The sequence below is a fragment of the Colossoma macropomum genome, unplaced genomic scaffold (assembly GCF_904425465.1).
Source record: "Colossoma macropomum unplaced genomic scaffold, Colossoma_macropomum, whole genome shotgun sequence".
NCBI classification, from domain to species: domain Eukaryota; kingdom Metazoa; phylum Chordata; class Actinopteri; order Characiformes; family Serrasalmidae; genus Colossoma; species Colossoma macropomum.
This window is the reverse complement of record NW_023494803.1, coordinates 26,386,007-26,400,025: the sequence shown is the minus strand read 5'-3', so window position 1 is coordinate 26,400,025 and position 14,019 is coordinate 26,386,007. Positions and strand designations below refer to the sequence as shown.

Below are 14,019 nucleotides of genomic sequence, written 5' to 3'. Positions count from 1 at the left end.
CTTCAAGCTGTTGCACACATTTAGCTCAGGACTGCTTAAGCATCTTATAAACAAACGGTAGAAGAGAGGAAAACAAACTGCACCATTACTTTTAGCTATGTCATAGTTGATTAAGGCCACATTTTGTTGTTGTTAAGGACACTTTAAGATGCTTTAGCATTCACACTATAAATGTTATGTGGTCATATGCATCTGACCACCTCCAAAGGTGGTTTGAGAGATTGGATCACAATGCGTCTCTGAGACGCACTGGACCCTGTTCATATCTGCACTTATCACTATCTGCTTATGATCAGATTGCCCAGGATGCATGTTAATGGCAGATGTGAACAGAGCATCTAAGCATTCTTACCTGGATGTGCAGGAGCAGGGGGCGCAGCAGGGGGCTTGGCCCAGGGGTTAGTGTCTCTGGCTGGTAATGGGGGTGGCAAGGTCGGGGGGTTAGCAGCAGCAGTGACAGTGACAGCAGGAGCAGGGAAGGCAGAAGCTGAGCCATTCACTACAGCATTAGATATTAGAATAGATTAGAGACTGACAAAACAATGTATGGTGCAGACACACACACACACACACACACACACACACACACACACAAATCTACATCTATATCTCTCATATTTAATCAAACATATTTCATGTGCATAAAGGAAAAACTATCAGAGGAGACATGTTAAGAAGAAGAATGAGTTCTTGGTGAACTGTGAGAGCACAGAGAGCACAAGTGTTTTTGGTTCTGACCTGGTGCAGCCGGAGATTGTGGGGAAGAGGCCGGTTTGGGCATGGGTGCTGAGGAGAACGGGTCCTCCGGGGGGCCGCTGAAGGCAGACGTGATTTGAGTGCAGAGGGAACTGATGCTGTCCCCTTCACCTTCTACCTCCGGCACTGATGAACAGGACAACACAGGCTAAGACACAATGCAGATCACCTTTCCTGAGGCAAAGGCACTCACATGTATCTACATATTGGCTGTATCTATTCCAAAAACTGTAAATTAACTGAATGCAAAATTACTCTCATTTGTTGGTAATATAATCCACAGACATTACATTGTGTTTAGCAAAGTCTAATAACTATCACCGAGATAAATGTCAGCTGAAAATGTCAATCTACCACATAAAAACACCTTTACTGGGTTTATAAAATGTATTCATGAGCTGTTTTTGAGAGATAAAGTATTTTTGTAGCATTTATCCAAAAACAGAATCCTAATATCTGCATCAAAACTCCAAGGACAAAAAAAAATAATAAATAGCTTCATATTTTCTGTAATAGATGGTTCTGTATCCAATTATCTTAATGACAGCACAAATTCTGTCAGGTAAGGATTATACTTGTCTGTTGATACCTTGTCATTTGTATCTTCCATAAACTTTATGCTTCATATCCAAGCAGACAAAACAGTGATATTCCCATGTTCCAGAATGACCACTGTAGGGTGTCTGCATGTGACTGGTTTAAGAGACATGATGGAACACTGGGACAGAGTGACCAGCAAAAATCATCAGACCTCAATTCCAAGGCCCAACTTGGAAGAGCAGGTGAAATGTTGAAATATGCATACATAAATTTTGGCTGATGTGCACCCAGTTTTTGGAAGAGTGGGCCAAAACAGACAGGAACTCTCTCAAGAACAAGACTGTTGCTGTTTTTAAGGCGCTTGGACATGTAACCAAGTATGATGCATACAGTGAGCTGTATGTCACTACGGCTGAACACTGGACACGTTCAGCAACCCTAACCTGTATTTTTGATGGGGAAAGTCAGACTTGCGCTGCATGGTGGACGGCAAATCGTTCATGCGCAGTGACATCTGTCGCTTGAAGGGCGAGGTCTTCTGGCTCAGGGCCGGAAAGCCACGGAAGGAGCCCTGGCGTGCCAGCGCCTCCACAGGGGCATGGCGGCGCGGGATGGCGTGGGGATTGGCTTCCTGAGGGGCCATGGGCAGGGGTGGGGAAGAAGAAGGAGAGGAGGCTGCAACTGGATTCACTACGCTGCTGCCTGTGCTCCCTGTGACCGTTTCTGATTCTGCAGACATAAGTAGTGACGAGTTACTGAATTTACCACAAAACAAAACAAAACAAAAAAAATAAAACAACAAAAAATAACACACAACAGCACATGGCACAGCTGGAACTCAACCCTGAAGTGCTTTTGTTGGGTGTGCTAATGGGAGAGCAAATGGCTTTACTCAGTTTAATAACAATCATGTTATAGACGCATGCTGTTTAAGGCCAGCCAAACGACTAAGCCTGTTTACATCTTGTACTGACCTGAATAACCTGACAACTACAATCTCGTTCCAAATCCTTTCTAAAGGATATCTATTAAAAGAGGTATTCTATTTTAGTCCCTCTCACTAACAAACCTACCTTTCTTGGCATCCTGTAATTGCCGCATGACCTCCTCTCGCTCAGCCTGTTCTGTTGCCGTGGTAACACGGAAGGAGCCTTCGCGTGTGAACGTGGTACGGTTGGCGTCAAAAGTGGCCGTGACCCCACACTCTTTCTCTCTCTTCTGCTTTCGCTCCAGACACACTGCAAACGCACAGCCTACCGCATGGCTCAGGCGCTCGCCCTGAAACACGCACACATGCACATGCACACAAGGATCAGGCCAGTGTTTTTGCTCCTGCCCTATCTACTAGCAGAGCAAGAAGCTGCATTAAGAAAGTAAGTTAGCACAGAGTGACTAAGTGAAATAGGATTAGCACAGCAGTGGAAGGAAGGTCAGTGATTACTGCAGTCTATTCAACAGCACTGGGCCTTTAGCTCCAGTGGCACCAGGGCTAACTCCATTATCAAGTTCAGGAAGAGGACAGGGACAGCAGTGGCTGAACAAGGCTCAAGAAAAGGTCAGCACAGGAAAGAACGTCAATAGTGCGCATTCAGACTGGAAAAGGACTCATAATTAGATGAGGGCGCTTTAGATCATCAATGAAAGCATGAGCAGGCTGGGTTGGACTGAAGAGTGTTTGTCTTTCATCTTCAGCGCATCATTCAGTGTAAAAGGGAGCACTCACTGAATCTTTAACGGCCATGAAGCAGTGGCAGATCCAGCGGCGGGTAGTGCCATCTCTGCAGATGTAGGAGAACGCTCGTTCAAAGTTCCGGTCAGGAGCACAGAATGACACCTTTTCTATCGTCTGGTCCAGAATCAAATCCTGGAAGGAGGACAAGCAGAATGCATTCAAACTATTTTAACCATTTTCAACCTACAATGCTTTTCTACAGCCTTCAACATGGGTTAATTTATTGGCAATTACAAATTGCCACCTCCAGGTGGCAGAAAAACCCACATTACCCAAAGGTCTTCTGGACTTGTTGCCTTACATGTGGAGTGACTGTTTAAAATATAGTGTCAGCTAAGACAGAATACAGCTTGGATTGTTTACCTTGGGCAGAGGCTAAAACAAAAGTCCAGTTTTCTTATTAAAACTATTAAACTGCTGCTTTGGTTAGAGAGAAAGAAACCCATGAAAGACAAAAACAGCTTATAAGTAGTTTCAGAGTGATTTATCTGTCAAATATACTTCTTACTCAAGCAGTAGTATATTGGAATGCAAATTGAGTGTGTAAAAAGTAATAAGCAAAAATATGCGAAAAAGCAATGAGCACAAACAAGAATGTCTGCACTGTGCTCTACTTAACTCAGTGGCTTTAGGTAAGTGAATACAGATGTGAGTTACCTTTGTTTTGTCATCTACGACCCTCAGGCCATCAGCTGATACCCACAATACAGCTCTGACTGCCTTCTTTCCTGCCTATGGGGAGAGAGAGAGAGAGAAACAGAGAGAGAGAGAGAGAGAGAGAGAGAGAGAGAGAGAGAGAGAGAGAGAAATACAGTACAAAATGAGAAGGCCTGAGAGATGAATAAGGAAACTAGTTGTTGTGGCATAAGGAAACTAGTCCTTTCATACTTCTGATCTTTAAACATCCACACAGACACGTCTTCATCTACAAACAAATCCTGCAAACAAGAAACATCAATACCATTCTGAGATTTTTAGGAAGAGAAGAAGAATGTGAGTCAGTGTGTTCTGTGAAGGGACCCCTGTGAGAGAAGGGGAAGAAAATGAAGGACAGAAACAGCAACACTGCAAATGACACAGTGTCCCCCCACACAAACATACATACCCTCATTCTACAGTTAGGAGAAACAAGTATTCAGACACATTTGATTTTATTATTTAACGTACAACCACATTTTCAAAAAAGTTGTGACACTCTGCAAAATGTAAGTAGAATGAAATGATGTGCAAATCATGTAAACCCTGTATTTTAATTGAAAATAGTACAAAGACAACATGCCAAATGTTGAAACTGAGAAATTTTATTGTTTTTTGAAAAAATTCAAGCCTATTTTGAATTTCATGCATGTGATAGGTTCCAAAAAAGAAGGGGCAGGGGCATGTTCACCACTGTTGCAACATCTTTTAACAACATTCTGTAAGCATTTGGGAACTGAGGAGACCATTTGCTGTAGTTTTGAAAGTGAAAGGTTTTCTCATTCTTGCTTGATATAGGATTTCAGAACCCAACAGTTCGGGGTCTCCTTTGTCATATTTTTCGTTTCATAATGCGCAAATGACTGACAGGTCTGGACTGCAGACAAGCCAGTTTAGCACCTGGATGTTTTTTTTTTGGAGTAGCGCTTAGAGTAAACGTTATCATGACAGCGAACATCACGTGAGGTCCAGTCCGCGTGAGATGAGTTTCCAGTTGGTGCGCTTGTGTTTTAATTACTTTAAAATGTCAGACTCAGGAAAACGTCCTTCACATGTCCTTATACAGGAAAAGGTGAGAGGAAGACGTCGTGTTCTGAGACACATAAACTGGACGTCCGTCCCACCGCCGTCTTCAGAGCATAAACTTCGTCTCCTCTGCAGACCAGTTTCTGCTCCGCCATGCTGAATGGTATAAACTTTTGCCATGACCCAACGCACATGCGCAGAACATACTTACACGTTCCGATTGGAATGTAATCGGATTCAGGCGTTTACACGGCTATTATTCTTCTATTTAACGGATTATTTAGAGGTTTACCCACCTCGTTCAATCGGATAGAAATTACATTCCGAATGGCCTCAAACGTATTTTATTCCGATTGAGCTATTAGTCCGATTATTAATGGATTATCAGGCTTCATATAAACGTGGTTATTGTCTTGCTGAAATAAGAAGGCCTTCCTTGAAAAAGACATCATCTGGATGGCTGCATATGTTGCTAAAACTTGTAAATCACCACTCAGCATTAACGGTGCCTTGACGGATGAGCAAGTCACCCATGCCATGTGCACTAATGCACATCCATAACATCACGGGTGCTGGCTTTTGAACTGTGCGCTGATAACAAGCTGGGTGGTCCTCAGCCCAGAAGACAAAGTGTCCATGATTTTCAAAAAGAATGTCAAATTTTTATTCGTCGGACCACAGGAAACTTTTCAACTTCAGCTCAGTCCATTCTGAATGAGCTCGGGCCTAAAAAAGGTGGTGCTGTTTTCTAGATCCTGTTTATATATGGTTTTCTCAAATACGAGTTTTAACTTGTATTTGTGGATGCAGTGACAAACTGTTTTCAGACAATGGTTTTGTGTGTTCCTGAGCCCGTGCAGTGATTTCCACTACAGAACGATGTCAGTTTCCAATGCAGTGCTGCCCGAGGTCCCGAAGAACATGGCCAGCCAATATTGGTTTTTGGCCTTGTCTCCAGAGATTTCTCTTGATTCTCTGAATCTTTTAATGATACTAATGTACTATAGACGATGAAAGTTCTTTGCTATTTTATGGTGAGAAACATTATTCTTGAATTGCTGCGCTATTTGCAGTCTTTCACAGAGTGGTGAACTCCTCCCCATGTTAACTTCTGAAAGACTCAGGCTCTCTGGGATGCTTTTTTTTTATACACAATCATGTTATTTTTTTTATTTTATTTTATTTTTTTTAGCATTACACAACTTTATCAGTCTTTTGTTGCCTCGTCCCAACTCTTAAAATGCATTGCAGGCACTGAATTCAAAATGGGCATATATTTTTCAAAAAACAAAACTTCCAAGTTTCAACATCTGATGTGTTATATTTGTACTATTTTCAATTAAATATAGGGCTTAAATGATTTGCACATCACTGAATTCTGTTTTTATTTACATTATTTTTTTGAAACGGGGTTGTACCTCCAGTGCATATGGCTAGAGCTGAATCACTAACTGTTTTCAAATCAAAATTCTGAAATCAGAGGGACTCTCGTAATCTTGGGATATTGAAGGCAAAACTGAACTACAACGCTGCAAAAAGCTAATCACTTCTTACCATAGATGTCTCAAAGCTGTAACTGAAAACAATGACTTTGGACCTGAAGTACTGATGTTATAGATTTGTGGTGTGTGAACACACCCTTCTGTATTATCGCAATGCACAAGATTCTTCTGATCTAGCTGTATTTTCTATTTTCTTTTTTTTTTGGGTGGTGTCATTATGAAACAAAAGCTTGGTGTATTATGTCTTGGATTAGTTGCAGTATTTATTTATACCAATGTGCATGCAAATAACTACATCCACTTTGTACTGGATTGCCATGTGCTCAAATTATTATTAGTATTGTTATTTTCCAATTTTATTTTATTATTGGTATTATGGATGATACTGATAATAGCTTTGGTTAGTTAACTGCAAATCAAGCAATTTTAGGTTGCTAATCATTTAAGCTAAAGATGAAACTGACAAATAATAAGTGTCAGTGAGTGATTTTACAAATCAGATGTGACCATATGCAACTTCGATGAATAACAGCCACTGTGTGTAAAACAGCAGTGGATACATGCACTGGACATTTATCAAATAACAAAAACAAAAGTGTCTGAACACTTGTTGCCCCTTAATGTACTTTAAACTATATTTCTCTCTCTCTCTCTCTCTCTCTCTCTCTCTCTCTCTCTCACACCCTTCATACAGAAAGAGACAAAATGAGGTCCACTTTTTCCTGTTGTTTCAGAAGTGACTGAAGAGTGAACAATTAAGAGAGGGAAGGACACACACAAACACACACACACACACACGCACACACGCACACACACACACGCACGCACACACGCACACACACACACACACACACACACACACACACACACACACACACGCACGGCCCCACACCGCAAAACTTACTTTTGTAAAGAAGCCCTTGAAGAACTTTCTGTCCTGGAATTGAAGATTTGGTAAAGGGATGTTGGGGGGATGGGATGGGAAGGACAAGGCAGGACAGTGTTACAGATGGTGCTACTCAAAATCCTGTGTCCAAATAACACAAGGGGTGTATGTGGGGGCTAGTGTGGCGGGGGGAGGGGAGAGGAGAGGTTTGTAGGAACTTAAATGGTTAAGAGTGGATGAAAGAAAGCAAACGAATAAAGTGAAAATCACACACCTCTAGCTGTGAACAAGGCCACAATCTCAAAATGTAAATCATTCACTGTAAATCTTGTTGATCACATCACAGGTGTTGCTGTTTTTGGTGATGTTATGTAATATTACTATATATTAGTGTTATTATTACTGTTATCATTATGTTAGTGACGTGCCTACTGGCAGCAGTGGGGACCATCACCAAGTGCTTTGATGTCCACTATGTCTGATTCTAGACCACATCTAAACTATGACATCAAAAGAAAGTCAAACACTTGACTGGCCAAACTACAGGAGAACCTTATGTGGCTCAGTCCTTCAGTTTGGTTTCAATATAATTCTACACATATACTGAAACACCAGCACCAGCACAGAGACAGGATGGAACAGGGAAGCTGAAGTTATGTTACATGTGTACATTTTACATTTTATGAAATTGAAAAGTTGCGAAATTCATCCTGTGATCTGCAGACTGTAGCTCCCTGTGTTGGACAACATTATACCACAGTTGGTTCTGACTTCACAATGCAATTGGCTGAGAGGCATTTCAGTGTATCAGTAGTTCCAGACATAGGTGGAGGTCTGCTACCTTACCTGAGCCTGAAGAGACCCAACAAAATATCTGGCTTCGGGCCAGGTTCAGGCTGATTTTTATTTTTTATATAAAACATTGGGAGCGGGTCAGTTTTTTTTTTTAAATGTGATTTTTTAAAGTAGTTGACCCTTGTTTATTTGAAGAAATATGCCTAAAGAAATTTCATGCAGAGTCATTTTCTCTTACCCTCTACTGTTTTAGTCTATAGCTGTGCTTGGAATAACTCTAGAGTTTGAGGGGTGGGTGAACATGCCCCTGAACGAAAGCGAGGATGAAGTTCAGCAGGGCATCAGTCGCAAGGACAGCATAGACAATGACAGGGATGTGTTGTATTAGTGGAAAGATCACGGTGGATCTTTCCACCTTGCTTGTTAAGCTCACCCCAACTGTGTTAAGCATTTCTGCAAGAAGCAGCAGCAGCGAGAGGAACTTTAGAGCAGTGGGGCAGAAATAAGAGCAGGGTGGTTGCTGTTCTCTATCAGGTAAGACTGGAGATTTCATGAAAATACACCAGTTTATCATAGCAAGGCATTTTTTGTCAGTGAACTCAAATGCTTAGTAAAAGTAAACTACTGTGAACCATGTCAGAGACCATCCCACCTATTAGTGCAGTACCAATCAGACCTGGTCAAGTTAGGTCTCAAATTCGTGGGTATAGGTCGGGTTTAAGCTTTAGTCTGTCCAGACCTCTAAATATTAACATCATTTTAAAAAATTCTAATTATCACCTAATTCACTTGTCACCTAGCAACAGCTATAATTTACTGGAACTACTTGCAGAATGTAAACACTTGCTTGTTAAATCAATTTTGTCATCACTGTCTTCAATAACAAAACTGTGGTATAATTGCAATAATTCACTTGAGGCCATGCTATACCATGATGTGCTGATCTACTGTTCTTCGGCCTTGTGCCTATGATCACAGCATATCAGTGCCAGTACCTCATGATATAGCACTTCCTCTCATGTAATTATTCCATCTCTCTCTTTGGTGAGCTAACCAACAAACCCTTAACATATGCTTTGGCAGCAGCTTACCCGTTTCAGCCTCTAAAATCATTCTAAACTGGTACAAGCTGCCACCGAGCCAGGGGTTAAGGGTATGTTATGTCTAATGGAGAGAAGGGGTTAAGGAACCATTAGCCATACACACAGAATGTAAGTGTATGAGTCATGCACTCTCTCACACAGCTACAGGAGAAAAGCTACGATCATTAGGTGAAGGATGTTCAGCTGGGGGACGTTAGGGGCTGAGGGGGTATTAAAGAGGCTCTTTGTGGGTCATTGTGATCACAACCTGCTTAAAAAAATATAATACATACATTCAACATTTACATGAGTACATACACAAGAACACAAATGCAAGGGATGACTAGGAATGCTAATAACATAGGCATGGAAAGGCCTGTACAAAGCTGATGGTAGTATGACAGAAGAAATGAAGAGCACAGTCACTGAGTCAGAGCTAGAAAGCTTGTCACAGGTAGGACATAATAGACAAAGGCTAGGACAAAATAGAGGAGATAAAGGACTACTAACAAAAAGGAGATGAAAGTCAAACTGGAATCTAGATGTGAAAGAGAGAAGTGAAGTCCCTGTATCTTTCTTATGCTGATACAACAAATAATGTCTGGTTGACAAAAAAAGGCCTGGAGAGTTTCTGGTTCTGTTCAATAACTGAAGCTTAACAGGGGAAGCTCTGCCTGAAGAAACAATGTTATCTATATTAGCACCACTCAGGAATAAGGTATTAGTCTAGCAACAGGAATGTATGCTACAACTTGCAGGAGCCAGGAAGTAACATGACAATCAGCAGAACAGGGAGTGACGTGTCAGTTGTCAGACTGCGTGATGTCACACTGCTGTCTCCTTCCTCAATAGTCTGAGTCAGAGAGCAAAGAATGCTTACTCATCCAATTCACTCACTCAATACACACGCACTCACTCACACACACACACGCACACAGCCCTGGTAACAGAGTAAACAAACTGATATAACCTCCCTTTGCTGTCACACACAGTAAACCATTCCCTTCCACCAAATCAGCCCCTGTGCTTCAATTAAACACCTACATGTTGAGCAAGGTATCCAATTATCTCTGCACCAACAGTTATCTAACACACACACACACAGCTGTGTGGATCTTTATCAAGGGTCAGAAGGAGGCCTCTCATTATAGCTTGCCCAAAGCCAGCTTGTGTGCAAAGTTCTGGGCAAAGTTCAGCAGGCAGCCCAGAGCATGTAAAAAGTAGCCTGAGCGAAAAGACAAAAAACAAAAGCAGGATGACATCAATGAACACAAGTGTGCATTTAAGACACATTGGCTTCCAAGAACCGAGTGGCCCGGCTCAAGCAAGAGGAAATCTCATAGTCCAAGAGGGTCAGGGAGACATTCCTACTTACACACCCATATGCACCCAATTGTCATTTTATTAGGTACACCTACCATGTATCTACATTCATTGCTCATTTTATCAGGTTCTTTTACCATATAGATGCACTTTGTATTTCTACAACTGAAGGGTTTTGTTTTATGCATTACAGAACACACAAGAGTTTTCTTTTTTTCATGATATAGGTTGTTGGGAGCGGGTGTTCCAAATACAAGAAATTTCAATGTCGTATTATGATTAATATCACCTTTATTAGAGAAATAAAAATGTGTTTTCTATTACTCAACAACTGTTCTTCTCAGAAAAATGTGCACATCCAAAATTGTGACAATGGATATTCAGCATTTTGGAATTAAATTCTTCAATTACAGACTGTATTCCATCTGTTTCTCTACCTACTGTAATGGCTGTTCACATAATGGTCACGAACCCCAGAGGACCACCACTGAGCAGGTTTTTTTCTGGATCATTCTCAGCACTGCAGTGATGCTGATGTAGTAGTGACTTCTGTGTGTGTTGTGCTTTTACGAGAGAATCAGACACAGCAGTGCTGCTGGCATTTTTGAACACTATGTCCAGTTCACTGTTCACTCTATTAGACACACATATCATGTTGAACTACCTTGTAGATGTACAGTTAGTGAAAGGATGCTGTAGGATGGATATTTTTGGTTGGTGGACTGTTCTCAGTTTAGCAGTGACATGGAGCTGTTTAAATAAATCCTGCAACACTGTCATGTGTGGTCACACACTTTCCAAATAATATCTACTCTGTGGTGGTCCTGTGGGGATCCTAAGTAGTGGAGTGTGGAAACAAGGTTGGTGTACCCAACAAACGTATATACAAATACACATTTGCACACATACTCTCATCCAAATTTCCTTCCACCTCTTGTTCTATATTACAGGGTGAGTAATTTAATTATTTGCAAGCTACTACCATCACCATTAGCACCTCATTTAGGCCAAATTAGAGTGCAATGAGAGACAGCAATCATGTGCTTATTATTGGTATTAGTGCATATGTATGTTATGGCACATCACAGGGCAAAACATGCCCAGAATTATCCGCATATGGACGCAGCAGTGATAAGAAGGTAGCGTGCTTAAGCATAAGCATGTAATGTGTGTTTACGCAAAGTCTACTGTCTCTTGATGACCGTGCTTGGCTGTTTTATTGAGCCATGTGAGTTAAAGCTTGAGATAAAGTGAAGGAATCTCATCGGCTAGTTCAGGATCAAACGGTCAAAGAGTAATTCAAACGTGGAATATGTTTTTATTATGTTAAACACAATCCCTCCTGCCACATCAGAGGAAATCCACAAATGGGAGTTTATGTAAAGATAGCAGAGGCCATCTGCGGCCTTAAGACTTCAGGCTCATATCTATCTGTTTCGTTTCTTTACTCTACACACTATTGGTTCTGTGAAAGAAAAGTTTCCTGGCTTGAGACTCCTGCACTACCTAGTGTGAGCAGCATAAAGACAAGAGAGCAGGAAAGGGATAGGAAGCAATGCAAGGATACCGACACACAGAACAGGACTCAATCAAGTAGACTTTCTACTGAATATTATGATTGAAGGAAGTAAAGAAGGAGAAAAGGTAAGCAGACAGAAAAAGGATGGAAAGGGAAAGAGTGCAAGCATGAGAGAAACTGGGCCGCAAGCCACAGTCTCCATTAACCAGCAGCAGAATGGCCTTCTAAAAGCAGCCATCATCTTTAAGCCTGCAGCACTAATGCCATTAAAAATGAGTCTCCTGCCAGCAGGACAGTCACTACTTCTCTCACCTTCCTGGAGGATCTGAGGGAGTCAGGCAGAGAGAGCGCAAGAGAGCGAGGTATTGCTGTGGCGCTACCAAATAGTCAACATTTGCGTTCTATCAAACCTAACTTCTAACCTGGGTGGAGCAGGCGTGCTAAGTCTTGTCAACGTGGAAAATGGATAGTGCAATGGGTTTCCTTCCCCCTGAGATATGGCATGTCTTCCCTTTTACAAAAGGTCCCTGTGGACTATGGCCAAACAGGAAACTCACGCCTTTCTGTCCCCAGGGATGCTTTGCAGGAGAGCTGGGTGACAGGCTGGCACGTCCAGTGAGGCATCCGCTCACGTCACTGGACGGAGCAGACGTCTCAGGGCAGGGTGGAACACTCAGCCAGACGTGGGTGGTGGAGGTGGGCAGATCCAGCACAAGGTGACCTCATGCTACGAGGAGCTGAATGGCCACCAGTTCTGTAACTCTTTCTTACTGACTTCCTCTCTATCCTGCACAACTTTGCATCTGTGTCATATACATGTAACAAAAGCGCTGACTTGCTGAAGGAAGTGCGGGGCGTGGCAAGTTTAAAAATGGAACAGACTGTTGCTCTAGAGGTTTGCACACTAGGCAGCAAACTTAACTAAACTTGATAAGGGCCAGGCTTCACTTAGCTAACTAATGGACCATAACAGATAACAGAGTAAGCATTTATATTTAAGTATCATGAGATTGCAGTTTACTGGAATCATCTGCAACTGGCATGCAATGATAAAATGACCAAACATGGCAAAGCTGAAAATATGTATGTTGTGTGGTTGATGGGGGGGGATGTGTTCGCCATAGAGTTTTTTTTTCTCTGAATAAACCGATGACAGACATGAGGGGACTGATCAGACTGTGGCTGATGACGAGGGGTTATAGGTATGGGGACAGAGGAAGGATTCAGGAGAAAGCCTGCAGGTGCCTACAGGAGCTGGAGGATTCCAGCGTTTCACTGAACCTAAAACAGATGAGAAGTGTGCGATTCACCCTTTGAAAGCAAGGAACTACTACAGGGGGAAAAAGAAAACAAAAACAAAACACACACACACATACATACATACATATATATATATATATATATATATATATATATATATATATATATATATATATATATATATATATATATATATATATATATATATATATATATATAAATCATAAAACAAAAGCAGGTACAGGGATTAGATGGTATTAGTAGACAGACCCTAGCATCTGTGTCTATTGTGAGAAAGAAATCAGTGCAGCAGAGAGGTCCTGGCCTGTAGACAGCAGAGCTTTGTGCAGTAGACACCTACCGTCTTCAGCCTCTTCACTGCATCTTCACAGATGTGCATGCCTCGAGACTCCTCCACCTCCACATGGCCCAGATACTGCAGAGACGGGAGAGAGACATGAGAGAGGAGAGAGGAGAGAAAGGAGAGAGGAGAGAGAGCAGAGAGAGAAGAGAAAGAAGAGAGAGAAGAGAGAGAACAAAGTTTAGCTATGTTGGAGGTAGTGACAGGCTGTGATTCATCTTCCCCCGCTCCTCCCATCAGAGTCACATTGCCAGACTTTTTGCTTGCAGCTAGTGGACCAGTGGCCGCTGTCACTCAGAGAGAGGAAGCCATCTTCTACCCACAATGCCCTCTCACAAGTCCCCACTGACTGTGCCTCACCCCACGGCCCGGAGGGAGATCGGAGATCAGGCAGGGAGGCATGCGGCTATTGTGTGTGTGGTGCCGAGAGGAAGTCCTATCCCTTCCCTTAATGAACATACAAAGTTCACCCTCCCCCCAGGACCCCACCCAGTTCAGGCCTTCTTATAGCTATTCTCAGATCATGACACATACATAGAGG

The 14,019-nt window shown here is 42.1% G+C and overlaps 1 protein-coding gene across 1 annotated transcript in view; it reads right to left on the bottom strand.

Annotated features, from left to right (window-relative positions):
- numb (NUMB endocytic adaptor protein) overlaps window positions 1-14,019 on the bottom strand; it is a 45,200-nt gene that overhangs the window by 2,929 nt on the left and 28,252 nt on the right. The window contains 8 exon segments of the mRNA XM_036593756.1: window positions 739-882; window positions 1,740-1,758; window positions 1,760-2,025; window positions 2,370-2,574; window positions 3,020-3,160; window positions 3,686-3,760; window positions 7,157-7,189; window positions 13,479-13,553. Of these exon segments, the coding sequence (XP_036449649.1) occupies window positions 739-882; window positions 1,740-1,758; window positions 1,760-2,025; window positions 2,370-2,574; window positions 3,020-3,160; window positions 3,686-3,760; window positions 7,157-7,189; window positions 13,479-13,553 (958 nt within the window).